This window comes from Heteronotia binoei, chromosome 11 (assembly GCF_032191835.1).
Source record: "Heteronotia binoei isolate CCM8104 ecotype False Entrance Well chromosome 11, APGP_CSIRO_Hbin_v1, whole genome shotgun sequence".
NCBI lineage: Eukaryota > Metazoa > Chordata > Lepidosauria > Squamata > Gekkonidae > Heteronotia > Heteronotia binoei.
The window spans coordinates 17,112,718-17,128,770 of NC_083233.1; the positions used below are offsets into that span (position 1 = coordinate 17,112,718).

Consider the following 16,053-nt stretch of genomic DNA (forward strand, 5'->3'; position numbering starts at 1 on the left):
GGCAGCTGGGGAGTCAGCGGGAAGGAAGGGGAGCGATGAAAGCGGTCAAGAGGCTGTAAATTCCCTCCAAGCCGCACGGTTTGTATCCTGGAATAGCATGCATTGGCAAGCCTCTCTCGGTCTTTCCTCAAGCATATTTAGATTGTGCACAAGGCTGCTTCTTGCTCTGTTCTACAAGCAGCTCCGTCTGTTATGAGCTGTCTCAGTACATGCGACTCCATCCCTCCTCCTGGTTTGACACCGTAGTAGCAAAGTTCATGTTCCCGCACAGGGCATTAGCAGAGCTTCGAAAGATGCTCACGCCGCTGTAGTTTTCTCAAACATGATTCTCTCTGACATTAACAAGCGCGACTCCTTTTTTTCCAGGTGGTCCAGGAGGAAATCCCTCTGCCTTCTAGCTTTGTGAAGCTCAGTTACCTGAGCAGCAGAACTCCAGGCTATAAAACGTTGCTGCGCATCATCTTGACACATTCTACCCTCGCTCCCGGGATGACAAAAGTGCATCTTACCATTACCGTGGAAGGGCGGCTAGCTCAGAAATGGTTTCCCGCTGCCGCCAATCTGGTCTACACTTTTGCTTGGAACAAGACAGATATTTATGGGCAGAAAGTCTCCGGCTTGGCAGAAGCGATGGGTATGCCCTTTTTTAAAAAAAACTTTAACTGTGAGTGTGCCATGTAACAACGTATGATAACAAGCCATTTCTAAGTGTACACCATTTGTACAAATGTAGCCATTCAGTGTGAATCATGAGGTGCTCTTTCTTTTGAGTACATACAGCTTTAAAGAAGGAAGCGTGTGGTCACCGCTAACCAACTGTCTACCATTCAGGAACCATTTGAGCTTTTCCCTATGGTAGCTCAGTGTCTCTCTATTAGAAAATGCTATGTAGGATTTGCGATCACTTGGAAATTCTGAACATTTGAGAACATTCCAAATAGATTATGCAGGGCTTTTTTTTTGTAGCAGGAACTCCTTTGCATATTAGGCCGCACACCCCTGATGTAGCCAATCCTCCAGGAGCTTACAGTAGACCCTGTTATAAAAGCCCTGTAAACTGTTGGCGGATTGGCTGGCAGTATAGTAGGTGCGTGGCCTGATATGCAAAGGAGTTCTGTGATTATGTAACGGGTGGGGCCAACATCCATCACATTATTGTTACCCTCAGAGCACGTCAAAGAAGATGGCTGGAGGTTTAGAAGGCAGTGGGTGATGTGGGGGATATTGGGATGGGTCTCTGGAACTCAGTAGCAACTGTTGAGTCCCAAGAAGAGAAATCATACCAGAAGTCCCAAAAGGAGCCATACAAAAGCCTTACCAGAACTGTTTCTAGAACAGAAGTCAAGACAGCACGGAGAGATGTTTGTTGTTGTTGGTTTTTTCCATTTCCAAAGCTGGTGTTCATATTGCTCCCCAACTTTGCCTTGTTTTCCCCCCTTCCCTTTCACCTTGATTGTAGCTGGAAATCTTGCCTGGCTACTGACAGTTGAGAAAGGCCATCTAAATGTAAACAGGGGAAGGAACCGCATCTGTTGGAGCGCAGCAATTGTGCAAATGTCAAAGGGGATCTGGGCATAAGAGACTACACCCATGGACAGAAATTGGTGAAAAGCATAGGCATCTGTTTCACTAGCAGTTACATATGGGATGGCTACTATGAATAAGAGTGCTAAGAAACTGAGGGTGCCATCACATGAGAGATTTGGCCTGACCTAGCCATGCCTCCCCTCCGGATTTAATGTGTACAATCACATGCGCGCATCTGCTCCGAGTCCCGCCCGTTCTTACCTTGTGTTAGGACAGGCTGGGACCAGATTAAACAGCTACCGGGAACTTCCTGGTAGCAGATTGCTGAAGCAAATGCAGGGCACGTTCCCCAGCTGTCTGAACAGCCGGGCGCACAATGCACCTGTCCCGCATGTGCAGGAGCAGTCTGAATGTTCCTTTTACATGTGTGTGGCCCATGCCTCGCCCACCAGCGGTATGTATCGAAAAACAACTGCGCCAAAAATACCAGACGCTTGATACAAAATTAGAAAATTACAGTATATCATGAAAGTGCACAAACGTCCAAAAATTCATACATGAGCAAAAATTGAACAGTCTTATACACAAAGTCCCATACAAAATGTTGATTTCACTGGGTGGCTCCGAAGAAATTCACAAATCTCCATCGGGTAATTTACTCCAAAGTAATACACAGAACGGAGTCCATCCACAGATGTCGGCTTCAAAGGGAAATTCACTTTCACGTAATCACCGGCTTGATACCACGTTCCGCTGATTACAGCTTCTTCATAAGCCAACTAAACTTGTAAAGTCATCCTGACTAGTTGCCGTACATGTATGAGAACTAGTCAGGATGGCTTGACAAATTTAGTTGGCTTATGAAGAAGTAATCAGTAGAACGTGTATCTGTAATCAGTAGAACGTGGTATCAAGCCGGTCAGGTCATGAGCAGAGGGCTCCGACTGCAGTACTGCAGCTTTACCACTCTGTCTTGTTACATATAAGTTAATTAGAAGAAAGTTTGAGTGTGTTTTAGTCCAAGTTTTATTCAAGGTATAGGCTTTCATGCGCATGCACACTTCTTCAGATACAGACATGTGTATGCTCAGAACACTTATACCCAGAATTAAACTTTGTTGGTCTTAAAGATGCAGCTGGACTCAAAACTTCTTTTCTGCCACTTCAGACCAATGCGGCCACTCTCTTGAATCTATTAATTAGAAGAACAAACATAAATCTTTGCTTGAAACTACTTACGGTAGTAGCTGCAACTGGGAGGACAGTGTGAACTTGAAGCTCTCACTCCTTCTGCATGATAAGATTTAAGACAGAGGTGCACAGATGCCCATTTTCTGGAGACAGCATTCCCTTTGCATTCTAGTGATTCCACCCACAGATTGATGGAGCACGGGCGGTAGGGTAAGGTGGGTTGGGTGAACTTGAAATTCCCGTTGAAAATGTTACGAAAGCTAATTGTTTAGTGGCGGGGTGGTGGTGGAAAGCACTGCCAAGTCACAGCTGTCTCTGTAGGGTTTTTGAGGCAAGAGTCATTCAGAGGGGTTTTGCCATCACCTGCTTTTGCATGGAGACCCTGGTATTTCTCGATGGTCTCCAATCCAGATACTGACAAGGACCGACCCTACTTTGCTTCCAAAGCCTGGGCAATCCAAGTCAAGGCAATTAAAAAGGTAAAGGTAGTCCCCTGTGCAAGCACCAGTCGTTTCCGACTCTGGGGTGGTGTCGCATCATGACGTTTTCACAGCAGACTTTTTGTTATGGGGTGGTTTGCCGTTGCCTTCCCCAGTCATCTACACTCCCCCCCCCCCAGCAAGCTGGGTACTCATTTTACCGACCGCGGAAGGATGGAAGGCTGAGTCAATCTCGAGCCGGCTACCTGAACCCAGATTCCGCTGGGATCGAACTCAGGTCGTGAGCAGAGCTTGGACTGCAGTACTGCAGCTTTACCACTCTGCGCTACGGGAATTACTTACTGAAAATTCACCGTATTACTGTGGGTATAAAGTAAGCAAAATATCTGTTGCAAAGGGCTGCATGTTCAGTTTCTCTAGTCAAATTAAAAACCATCTCCCAGTACCCAGTTATGGCTAACACTATTAAAGCAGAAAAAAAGGTCTGAGTCCAGTGGCACCTTTAAGACCAGCAAAGTTTTATTTAAGGTATAAGCTTTCATGGCCATGCTTATACCTTGAATAAAACTTTGTGGGTCTTAAAGATGCCATTGGACTCAACATGGCTACCCACCTGAGTCTATTTTCATGGAAGGCACAGCATTAACGCAAGGACCCTAAATTGCAGGAATTTTAACCGTTAAACTCAGAAGGGTTATGAAAACCACACTAGAAGAGAGGCTTGATGTTTTGTTTTTACAAGAAACTAATCTCTGACTTGTCTCTCCCAGTTCTAATGAGAAGCCATAAAGAGTTACGATCCTGATTCCTAAATATGTACGGCATCACTGAAGGTAGAAGATGTAATGATGGCTATAAAGGGTAGATATATATTTCTAAGTGAGAATAAAATCACCCTCATAGCAGACAGCAATTGGTTATGAAATACAGCCAGAGCATGCCTGGCAAATAATTAATAAGGGGATAAAGGATAAGAGGAAACCTCTGCTTGTCACACAAAGGGCGGGAGGACTACCTGGGAACATAAAGCCTTGGAAATCTCCTGTGCTCCATCAGATGTCCTCAGTGAGGGTCATTCCCAATCCTGCACTGACTTAAATCCATGTTTTGCCTTAGAGTAGGTCTACAGGCAGAATTCTTGGCAAAGCAGCCATTTTCTCAGACCTTTCTGTTTTGTCTTCCCTTTCTACGACTTGAAAAAATTTTTTGTTTATATTCTGCCTCTGGAGTGTGTTTGAACCCAGAACACCCAAGAACCAAACAGCACACAATGTCCACTAGTGCCACTCTTCTAAGTGGCGGTCAAGGCATCCAACATTTGGAAAACATATTTGCGGTACCCCACATCAGGCCCTGTCATCTTGCTTTCCTTCTGATTGATGTAGATGTAGTCTTCTCTGGGGGAAATGATAAAAGCAGCATAAACTTTTAGATGTTAACAAGAGGAAACTCACAGGAAATGAAGGCGAAGGCAGTACAGTTTTTCTCCCTTCTTTATTTCCTTCCACTTGGTACCCCAATCAGTTGTGGGGGGATAAATTAACTTTGCCCCTTCCTTCCTCCAGCAATTCTACCCCAGTGATGTTCAGACAGAGCTCAGCCTTCCTGAATGAGATCTGAGCTCAGCCACGATCCCAGTTCCTTACTTCCCTAGAACTTTTTTTTTCAATTCTTTTTCTTTTCTCTCCAAAACCCAAAAAACCACAAACGAGATACAAATAAAGCCAACAACCATCACAACAACAAAACTAGACAAACAACATGACATAAATCAGGATGGAGAATGCAGCCTCCATACATTCAATAGTGCACAACCCTATATCTTTTTCACCGTTATTTTTAACCCCATTTCTCACAACATATTAACTTACTATTCACTGAATAAATATTAAATAGATCCACATACCATTATTTACATTTACATATCCAATAATTTACCTTATTTCTATTCTGTTCCCAACATATTTGGCAGAACGAAGAAGAACAAGAAAACAACATTCTAGGGAGAGGGGGGGACCACCCTCACCCAACTGGGAGATCCACTACAAAGCGAGCAAGCCTTTCTCTTTCTTTCTTTCTTTCTTTCTTTCTTTCTTTCTTTCTTTCTTTCTTTCTTTCTTTCTTTCTTTCTTTCTTTCTTTCTTTCTTTCTTTCTTTCTTTCTTTCTTTCTTTCTTTCTTTCTTTCTTTCTCTCTCTCTTTCTTTCTCTCTCTCTTTCTCTCCTTCTCTCTTTCTTTCTCTCTCTCTCTTTCTTTCTCTTTCTTTCTTTTTTCCCTCCTTTTATTTCTGGAGAGAGCCGTAATTTTTAATGGTTGGTCTATTAGGACTTTGCACCTCGCCTCCTTCCTCATTTTTCTATTGACAGTACTATGGTCTTCCTTCTGAGAGGGATAGTTCTTATTATGGGCTGAATTACCCTTATATGGCTCCTCTATTTCTTCTTCTGTATCCAAGGACTCCATTTCTGTTACCACCATCAATACATCACTTGCACCATGTAAAAAGTCTTTTTCTTGGTTTTGTTCCAAAACCTCTTGGGATCTCAAACTATAGATAACCTGTTTCAGCTCAGAACTGACTAGCTCTCCTTCTTTATTCACTTGAGTTGTCTCTCCTACCTCCACTATTTGATTCTCAGCCTTCATTTTAACATCCAGAGGTTTTAAAGACTGGCTTAAGTCCAAAATCTCTTCCTTAGTTCCTACTATTTGTTCCTGTAGGCCAGCCATTTTTAAATGTAATCCACCCATCTGCTGTACTAGATTTCCCTGCATCTGAATTAGTACTGTCCTAAAATTCATTTGCATGTTATCTTGTAACTCTTTAATCATGTCCTGAAATATTGCAGGCCCCAATGATTTTGGAGCATCTAGTGAGGCTACTGTATTGACTGGCATTTTATCCTTATTTGTATTAGTATTCATATCCCAATTGCTATATCTTCAATTTTTCTTATCTCTCAGACAAGATTTAAGGTCCAGAAATTTTATAAACTATTAATAGTACAACATAGCTTCAAGTTCATAATTCCTAAATTTCATCTCCTGCATAATCTCCTTACTACAGACTTTCACCACTTCATACTCTATACTTCCAGCACTTCCCCACACACACACTGCCACACCTTTCAACCAAAACTCAACCTATATATTAACTTCTCTTCATACAACACAATCATATCACTTTATCCTTAAACATTCATTCACACTCACTCCTAAACTCTCTCACTCTCACTCTATTATATATGTAGTCCTTTCTCTCTTCTTCTTACTTCTTCTCACTTGCCATTCTTCTCCCTGCCTAAATTCATCAAGATAGTCTCGTGATACTCTCAAAAGTAGTCCCAATTTTTACAATGTTCAATAATTTCAGCTTGCTCAGTCCAGTTTCTTTTCCACCATGCCATACCCACACTACTGCTCCATTCCTCTCCTCTACTTCCTCTGAGGCTTTTACAAACTAGACCGTATATAATAATTTGATCTTACTCAAGTCCAAAATCTGTTCGATCACTCCGAGCCCACTCTGTCACTCCGTTCCTCTCCTGCACTTCACCTGAGATTCTTCTAGCCTTCTACTCCTTCGCCTCGCTTTCTACTCTGTCACCAGTGATCTTCCCCTCCATCTCCTCACTCTCCACTTAGCTGCTCTCCTTCTCTCTTCGACTCCTTCTGAAACTTTCACTGGGTGTTTTTCTAATTTTCAACTCCTTCGCCTCGCCTTCGCCCCCTCTCCAGTAGCCTTTTTCTCCGCCTCCTCACCTCCCTGCTGTCCTCTGCCTCCGTCTCAGTCTTCCGAAAGGTTCGCCTCAAGAGGGGAGGAGACTCGAAGAAAAAATAGGGAGAAGAAGGGGGGAAAACCTCTTTTGGTTGTTTTTAAAATCTTCACCGCTTCTCTCCTCCTGTCCGCCAATCGCGTCTTAGTCACCAAATGTGGCGCCTGTCTCAGCCCGGGCTTGGGGGAGCCCAAACTGTGACTTGCGCCATAATACACGTCTCCCCCCAAAAAACCCTGCCTAAGGAACCCCACTACCAGGGCCCTATTGAGTCTTCCCACCTCAGAAGATCCCCAAAGCTGAGCGGTCCAGCACATATCTGCAGAGCCCTGCAGAACATGTCCGTTCGTCATTGCGCTGAAACCGAAACTATTGACTTCCACAGAACTCTTTGGAGCCAAAAGAAACAGTGGCCACAGACCTAAATATTGGGAATGAGCAGGGCTTTTTTTGAAGCAGGAACTCCTTTGCATATTAGGCCACGCACCCCTGATGTAGCCATTCCTCCAGGAGCTTACAGGGCCTACTGTAAGCTCCAGGAGGATTGGCTACATCAGGGGTGTGTAGCCTAATATGCAAAGGAGCTCCTGCTACAAAAAAGCCCTGGGAATGAGTGAAAGGATCTGAGGGGACAGAGGCTGGAATTGTCCCAGCATACAAAAGTTTATACAAAGGATTAAACTTTGTTGGTCTTCAAGGTGCCACTGGACTCAAATATTGTTCTGTTGCTTCAAACTCACATGGCTACCCACCTGGATCTACTGCCAAACTGACGTTGCTGGACCAATGGTCTGACTACTATAAAGCAGCATCTTGTGTTCAGTAGAATGCTTTTATTCTTCGAGCTGTTTGTACTCCTTGTACCTTTTCCCCAATGCAGTACAATGCCAGTTTGGTGTAGTGAAGCGCACGGACTCTTATTTGGGAGAACCAGGTTTGATTCCCCACTCCTCCACTTGCAGCTGCTGGAATGGCCTTGGGTCAGCATATCTCTTGTAGGCTAATCAAAGCCACCAAGCAATATACTGTTTTTCAGTTTGCAAAAATATATATTACAAGAATTGTGTATAATGCTTAATAAACAATACAATAATGATAAAGGTCGGCGGTGCTAGGACCTTTTAAAGTAACAGAAACCACAAAGGGGGCAGAAACCCCCATCCCCAAATGAATAGATTGTCCAGACTTGGAAAATAGTCCAAGTCCAATGTTTTGATATGTTAAAGCGCATTTATCTTTTTGTTCAAACCTTGGTTGGTAATTATTATCATTGTAGTTCCTAAATAATTGAGCCATTAAACTGAAGAAAGAATTGAAATGTCATCAAAATCTAGAGAGACGTCTTTTTTTAAGAAAGCGGCTACGTTGAAGCAATGTTCCTCAGGAGCACCCACTTTGTGAATTCCAGTTGGCCTATTTTCCAAGTTGGGACTTATATCTATTCATTTGGGGACGGGGGTTTCTGGCCCCTTTAGGGTTTCTGTTACTTTAAAAGGTCCTAACACTGCCGACCTTTATCATTATTGTATTGTTTATTATGCTTTATACACAATTCTTGTAATATATATTTTTGCAAACTGAAAGACAGTGTATTACTTGGTGGCTTTGATCAGTCTACTAATTACACAAGTGCCCTTCGAACAGCATAGCTCTTGTAGGAGCCGTCCTTGAAAGGGCAGCTGCTGTAAAAGCTCTCTCAGCCCCACCTACCTCATGGGGTGCCTGTTGTGGGGGGGGGGGGAGGTAAAGGAGGATTGTAAGCCACTCTGAGATTCAGAGTATAGGGCGAGATATAAATCCAATATATTCTTCTTTAAAAAAAAAACACCAATTAGAATCTGTTAAGCAAATGTCCATTTTTAAGCAAATACAAGTATGAACACAGAAAGGCAACTCAAATAGACAAGCTGCAACATAAAAAGCAAAAATCTTAAAGTTTGTGTTCCACAGCATTCCTTTTTTTAATTTTGTGCAACTCCTTTTGAACTTCACAGTATTATTAACTACACTATTGGCTTCCATTCTGGTTTTCAAATGTAGTGGTAGTCACATTGTTATTGAATATTATGGGCCATTAATAATACAAACCGTCTTAATATTGTGGGCCATTAGTTTATACAAGCAGTGTTGTGGTGGTTCTAAACTAACGGCCACAAAAGTGGTAGTTACACTGTTATTGAATATTATGGGCCATTAATAATACAAACCATCTTAACGTTGCGGGCCATTAGTTATACAAGCAGTGTTTGGGTGGTTCCAAAGTAGCTGCCACAAAAGAAGGTTTAACTTGCAACTTTGTGTGTGTGTAAAACACACAAATACCTGGTTGATTTTTAAATGTTTTGGTTGCAGTTTATATTCATTCTACAACTAGCAGGTTGTAGAGGGGATTTTTGTGTTCATTTACTGAATATAAATGCAGCTGTACACCCCCCCCCCCAAAAAAAAAAATAAAAAGAAGTCATGACATGACATTTAACTGTATAAAGGTAAACCCACCCTGAAACAAATTTGGAATTGCAAGTTTCATAAAACCATTTTGCCTTCAAAGGCTTTGAAGTAGGGGTGTCAAATATACATCCCAGGGGCCAAATCAGGCCTTCGGAAGGCTCCTATCAGCCCCCCGAGCAACTGCTGTCATCTGCTTCCTTCTGCTTAATGGCTTGCTGTGCAAGGCTTGCTCAGTAGCACAGGAACTACAGAGCATAGTCTCTCTTTTCTCCACTGGCTAAGGCTCCTCCCATGGGGAGGGAGAACTTGCTTTGCCAGGCTCTCTCAATCACACAGCAGAGCTACTGAGCCAAGCCTCTCTTCCTTCTATTGGCTGAGGCTCCTCCCTCTCCTGGTCCTCTGGGGAAGGAAGAAAAGAGGCAGAGCTTCCTTGGTCCAGTTCCCTGGATCCCATGACAGAGATACAAAGAAAACACCTTTCAGACCAATGTTTTAAGCATGTTTTATTTTAAGTTTTAAAAAAAACCTTTGTGTTTGTCTGTGTCCTTCATGAAGTTTATATCTCTGCTACCTAATCTTAAATAGGTACACGTGGCCCAGCCTGACATGTTGGCCCAAAAGATCTCATTTATGTGAGATCCGGCCCTCATAACAAATGAGTTTGACACCCCTGCTCTAAAGGAAAGGAGATGGGAGAAAAGGGAGTATCCTATTCTCTCTCTCTCTCTCTCTCTCTCTCTCTCTCTCTCTCTCTCTCTCTCTCTCTCTCCTTGCAGCAAAACCTGTTTCTTTCAAAGTGATGGATTAGTGACAGTGAGGTTGGGGAGCAGAGGGGATGGTTTTTCTCTCATAAAGATGAAATGGGAAGTTTGCTTGCCCTAGGTATATTAGCTGGAATCACATATTACCCTTCCCACCCTTAGGAGATCTGTGCTGCTTGTTCTCTGCCCTGGGGCCTCCATTCTCCCCACACCAGTGAACGGCTGGAGAGAGGAGGAGCAGAGACACCTGTGCTTAGTCAAAGCATTCCCCCTTGCTGTCTTAACAGAGTAATGCCAGGAAAACTCTGTTCCCTGCCGCTGTGGCAAATTCAGTGCTGGCATTCCCTGCTGGGGAGAAAAATCTATCCCTGGTTATTTACACCAGCGGTGTGATTAAAAATTATAAGTCAGATTTGGCAGTTAAGAAACCTCCTGATCACTTCTTCTCTTCACGGATACAATTGGTTACATTCCTTTGAATGCCTTCCGTATGGGCTGCGTTCATCATCCCTCCCCCTGCTATTAGTGAGTCTTCCCATGTGTCCCAAGCAGAAGTTGAAAGGCTTATTTACAGTCTGAGTGGTTCCCTCCAGGCGAGGAGAGCAATTATGTCCTTTTGTTTTCAGGAGAGTCAAGGAGGGCTGTGTTCTCCCCTCTTGTACATGGGCTCTTGTATCTCTGCAGGCGCCACATTAGCAGCAGGCACACAATGGTAGTCTCGGGGATCTCGATACATCAGCTCCGGCAGCAACAATTGTCTCTGTATTCCTCACGATAATGAAACAGAAAGGGATTCGGCAAACTAGAAATTATTGTTGCGGCTCAGAGCTGAATTGGGGGACGGCTGCTGTGTTGTGCTCGCGTCCCGACCAGTGTTCCCTCTAAGCTGAGTTAGCGTGAGCTAGTTCACGGATTTTTAGCCTCCAGCTCACACATTTTTGTCAGGAAAGATGACCCCAGAGCACAATAATTTATGAAGTAGCTCACAACTTTAATGCCAGTATCTTACAGTTTTGATACCAATAGCTCACAAAGTAGAATTTTTGCTCACAAGGCTCTGCAGCTTAGAGGGAATATTGGCCCTGACCTGGGTGGCTGAGGCTAGCTCCATCTCAGAAGCTAAGCAGGGTCAGCTCTGGTCAGTACGTAGATGGGAGACCGTCAAGGAAGTCCAGGGTCCACCACACAGAAGCGGGCAACGGAAAACCGCCTCTGAATGCTCTTGCCTTGAAAACCTTCCAAGGTCTCTGTAACTTAATGGTGCTTCCCGCCGCCACCGTGCTTACTGATTTGGGATGATTTGCCACATTTCCTCACCCCGCCCGCCCCCCCCCCCCGTTGTCCTTGGGATGACGTCTTAGCTGCTTCTGAAGAATGTTGCAGTTAATGATATTGTTGCTTCCAGCTCTAGGCTGCCTACAGTGTCAATTTTCCCGGTCATTAAAAAAATTGCCACCCACAAAATATGCTTATTTAGTCTTTTAGAGGCACTGTATGTAGGTATTGCTTTTTTAAAAAAAAATATCCTTTGCAGATGTATTTTCTCCCCACTGCCGCATGGTCTTGCTACAGATATATCCTATGCAGAGGCTTTGAACTATGGAGAATATGCAGGAAAGGAAAATGGAGCAAGACCGGGTGGGCATTACTGTTGTCGTAGACTTGCCATGAGTGATGGAAGGAAACTCAGCCTCAACACCTTGTTTGTTGTGTTTCCAGTGTTGGTAGGCTATGAATATGAGACTTGTCCTGATTTCATTCTGTGGGAGAAAAGGACTGTGACATTGCAGGGATTCGAGCTGGATGCTTCAAATCTGGGTGGCTGGTCATTAGACAAACACCACATTTTGAACACGCAGAGCGGTAAGTGCATTAGTTATTAATCAGATGACATGGAAAAGCAATTTCCCCCTCCCCAAGATGAAAACTGGGAATGTTTATAATAAATTTTGGTTAATGTTATAAATGGTGATTACAAGTAGGGCCTGGTAACCCGCAGGGATACTTACTAGCAGTGGGGACCCTTGCTGGATGCATAATAATGTTACCAGCAATGCACTGATGTCACTTCCTGTGCACTTGGAAGTGACCATAGAGTTTTGCTCAAATGTGAGAGCTTCTCTGGTATCCCCCAATGATGCACTGGCAATGCTTGAGGAGTGATGTCGACATGTCCAGGCCCCAACCTGGTGGAATCAGCTCCCTACAGAGATCCGGGCCCTACCTGGTCTATTAGCCTTCCGTAGGGCCTATAAAAACGGAGCTGTTCCGCCAGGCTTTTCGTTGAGGCTGTGGGCGTCTATTCTTGATCTATTCTTGATTTGGTTGGCGTCCCCTGTCGACACTGTCATCTTTGCTATAAAATGGAATAATATCTGCCGTTATCTCTATGGGATAACATCTCGTCATGTCAGACGGTCAGGCTGGGCAATATTGTGATGATATGGGAAATTTTCTGAGTGCCGTTGAGTTGTTTGCTTATAAAATGGTTTTTTATTGTATTTTATTATTTTATTATATGTTGTACTCCACCCTGAGCCCTATGGGGAATGGGTGGAATAGAAATATACTAAATAAATAAATGTAAGGATCCTGGTGACATTTCACCCTGTTTCCCACCATTTTTCCCCTGCGGGACAACTGACCGCCCTACTGAGTCGGGAACGGCCCACCGGGGGCGGTGGTACCTGCGCCCAGCATAGGAATGATAAGTCTAGCTATAAATTCAACATGTGTTGGGGAGGGACGGTGACTCAGTGGCAGAGCATCTGCTTGGCAAGCAAAAGGTCCCAGGTTCAATCCCTGGCAACTCCAACTAAAAAGGGTACAGGTAAATAGGCGTGAACAACCTCAGCTTGAGACCCTGGAGAGCCGCTGCTAGTCTGAGTAAACAAAACTGACTTTGATGGACCGAGGGTCTGATTCAGTATAAGGCAGCTTTATATGTTCATATGTTCATCTGGCCAGGAAAATCTCATCAGAGAACCTTAGTCCTTCAAAACATCTTGTAAGCCTGAAACAGTTTCTGCTGGAATGTCAACATAATGGTTCCATTTATCTGAACTTATTGCCAGGATGGATTAAAAGTTCATTGGGCCAGAATGAAGAAGACTGCAGATTTATACCCCACCCTTCTCTTTGAATCAGAGACTCAGAGCAACTTACAATCTCCTATATCTTCTCCCCACACAACAGATACCCTGTGAGGTGGGTGGGACTGAGAGAGCTCTGGCAGCAGCTGCCCTTTCAAGGACAACTCCTGCAATAGCTGTGGCTGACCCAAGGCCATTCCAGCAGCTGCAAGTGGAGGAGTGGGGAATCGAAGCCATTTCTCCCAGATAAGAGTTCACATACTTAACCACTACACCAAACTAGCTCTCCTAGGTTCCTATAAGCAGCAGCTTCAGGGTTGTAGTATTTAAAAGAAAGCAAGAGAGAGAAAGGAAAGTATTTATGAGAGCATAGAAAGTGTGGAAAAGAACAGAGCCTGAACTCTCAAACTTCATTAGCTGAAAGGTCAAAAATTATTCACCACTTGATCTCAACTAAAAACTCAAAGAAGAGCTCTCTTCACTTTAAAGCCATGAAAAATGTATATTTAAGGTTCAGACTGTGTTTCGAGGCTAAAAAACAAATCACTTTAAAAGTTCAGACACGCGTGGGGAAATTAATGGGAAACACTTCTCATTTGTGAACTTTTGTTCTTGAAAAGTTTGGAAGAGTTAATTAAACGAAAGAATTTGGTCTATCAGGATATCATTCTTGTGCAAGGTGCTAAGAAATGTCATCAGCGCTTGCAGAAATGCAAACTAAAGAACAAATGAACTCAGCCCACCCATGCTATCTTATTATATCGCTCTGCTGGACCATCCTGATGTACTTGATACTGTAATTGATTTTATGGTTATGCTGTTGTGATTTTATTGTAATTTTATTATTTATGATGTACTCCGCTCTGAGCCCTTATGGGGGAATGGGCGGAATATAAACAAATAATAATAATAATAATGTTATAGGTTTATTAAATTTATACCTCGCCCTTCCCGCAGAGGCAGGCTCAGGGCGACTTACAATAGTCATAATAACAATAAGAGACTAACACGTTAGTGCATCATCATAATAAAATCAATTAATAATAATAATAATAATTCAAACAGCATTCCTTCTGCGTCCCGGGAGGAATTTTCCTCAATCACTATCCAAAAATTCTTTCCCAACATTCCCCATTCATTTCTTACAAATGTGTATACAATGCACATGGCACTTTCAAAACCAAATTTATGATAAAATGGGATATATTTGTTTATATATGGGATATATTATTCCATTTGTTAATTATATTTATATCCTGCCATCCTGGAAATCAAGGTGTCATATACAGGATTCTGGAGGTGTTTCCAGCTATGAACTAGTGAGACCAGGTCTGCTTAGCTTGACCAAGGCTTGCTGTATGAAATGGCTTCCAGAATCAGACCCCATGGTTTGAAGTCATTCTACAGGACACGGTTTGTACGAACTAAGTCTTGGTGTGATATCTGAGTTGACAAACCCTAGTTATGGCCAGAGCTTTTTTGTAGCAGGAATTTCTTTACATATTAGGCCACACACCCCTGATGTGGCCAATTCTCCAAGAGCTTACATTAAGAAGGACCCTGTAAGCTCTTGGAGGATTGGCTACATCAGGGGGGCGTAGCCTAATATGCAAAGGAGTTCCTGCTACAAAAAAAGCCCTGGTTATGGCCATCATTCTGCTTCTGGGAGTGCATTTCCTATGGAAACAGGAGAGCTGATTAGATGGCAACAACAGAAGAGAAGCAGCTTTGAACCATGCTTTGTGTTCTGAACTGCAGTTGGTACAAACCGCAGTTTGGTGTCTTGTCCACACCGAGCCACTTTATCAGTGTAGCAGATCTCCACTAAGATTGTTATTATTCCTCTTTTTCTGGACTGATCTCTTACTCTCGGGGCTAAGAGGAGAAATGTCAATCGTATTTTTATACGACGAAGTCCTGCTTCATCTTTTACAGGCCCAATAAACTCTGGTTTCATTGCAGTGAAATATTTGATTAAAGCATAGACTAATTGATTATGTGATAAAGTTTCTGGATTTTGCTTTTTAAAACCCCAAAGGTTGTTTTTTAAAGCTCATCAAAATACAGGACCAGTATCTTGTTTGTCTTTATGGCTGAACATCAAACAAAAGCCCCTTTTATTGTCAGCCGTAAACAAAGACTTTGCAAATAAACATGTATTTCCAGCGAAGTTGAGTCTCCAGGGTCCTAATTATATATTGTTACTTGTGGGCAAAAGATGAAAGATTGCTTTTACACATTTAGCCACAGACAAAGTCCAAACACACCTGCCACTTCATGGGTTTTTACTGCCAGGGGAGGACATGTCAGGGTCCATTAAGTATGCTGGTATGTTGCCAGACAGCTCTTATAAACCTACCTTAAATTCCAGGAAGAAATATGCAGTCTCTCCCTCGTTGTTCATAAATAAGTTTAAAATATTATTTCCTCTTTGAATTTAATATTTGGCACCAGACACTATTTATCTTCCAGGAGAGAGAGAGAGAAATTAAAAATTGTTGCAGGATGGCATCTAAAAAGTAAAACTGGAACTCATACTTTGGAAGTCTGTTGCACTTCAGGAAGAACTTAGGAGCTGGGTATTCATTTCGCTGTTTTTGGCCAACGTTCGCTATCTTTTCCAGAGGATAGCAGAGGAGTCATTTACTTTAGGGGGGTTTTCAGCATCGCATTTGCCTTGCATAAGTTTGCTATAAAATATTCACCAGCTCGGCTCAGCTGTGCTCACTCAGTGCCACTCCTTGAAAAGCACTGCCTGAGGTAACGGCCTCCTCACAGACTACTTCCAGCTGCTGTTCCTCCTTGTAATTATGTGC

General features: G+C 43.1%; 1 protein-coding gene across 1 annotated transcript in view; it reads left to right on the forward strand.

The window, feature by feature from the left end:
• The window catches only part of TENM1 (teneurin transmembrane protein 1), a 713,021-nt gene that overhangs the window by 520,310 nt on the left and 176,658 nt on the right, over positions 1–16,053 (forward strand). The window contains 2 exon segments of the mRNA XM_060250020.1: positions 367–634; positions 11,865–12,008. Of these exon segments, the coding sequence (XP_060106003.1) occupies positions 367–634; positions 11,865–12,008 (412 nt within the window).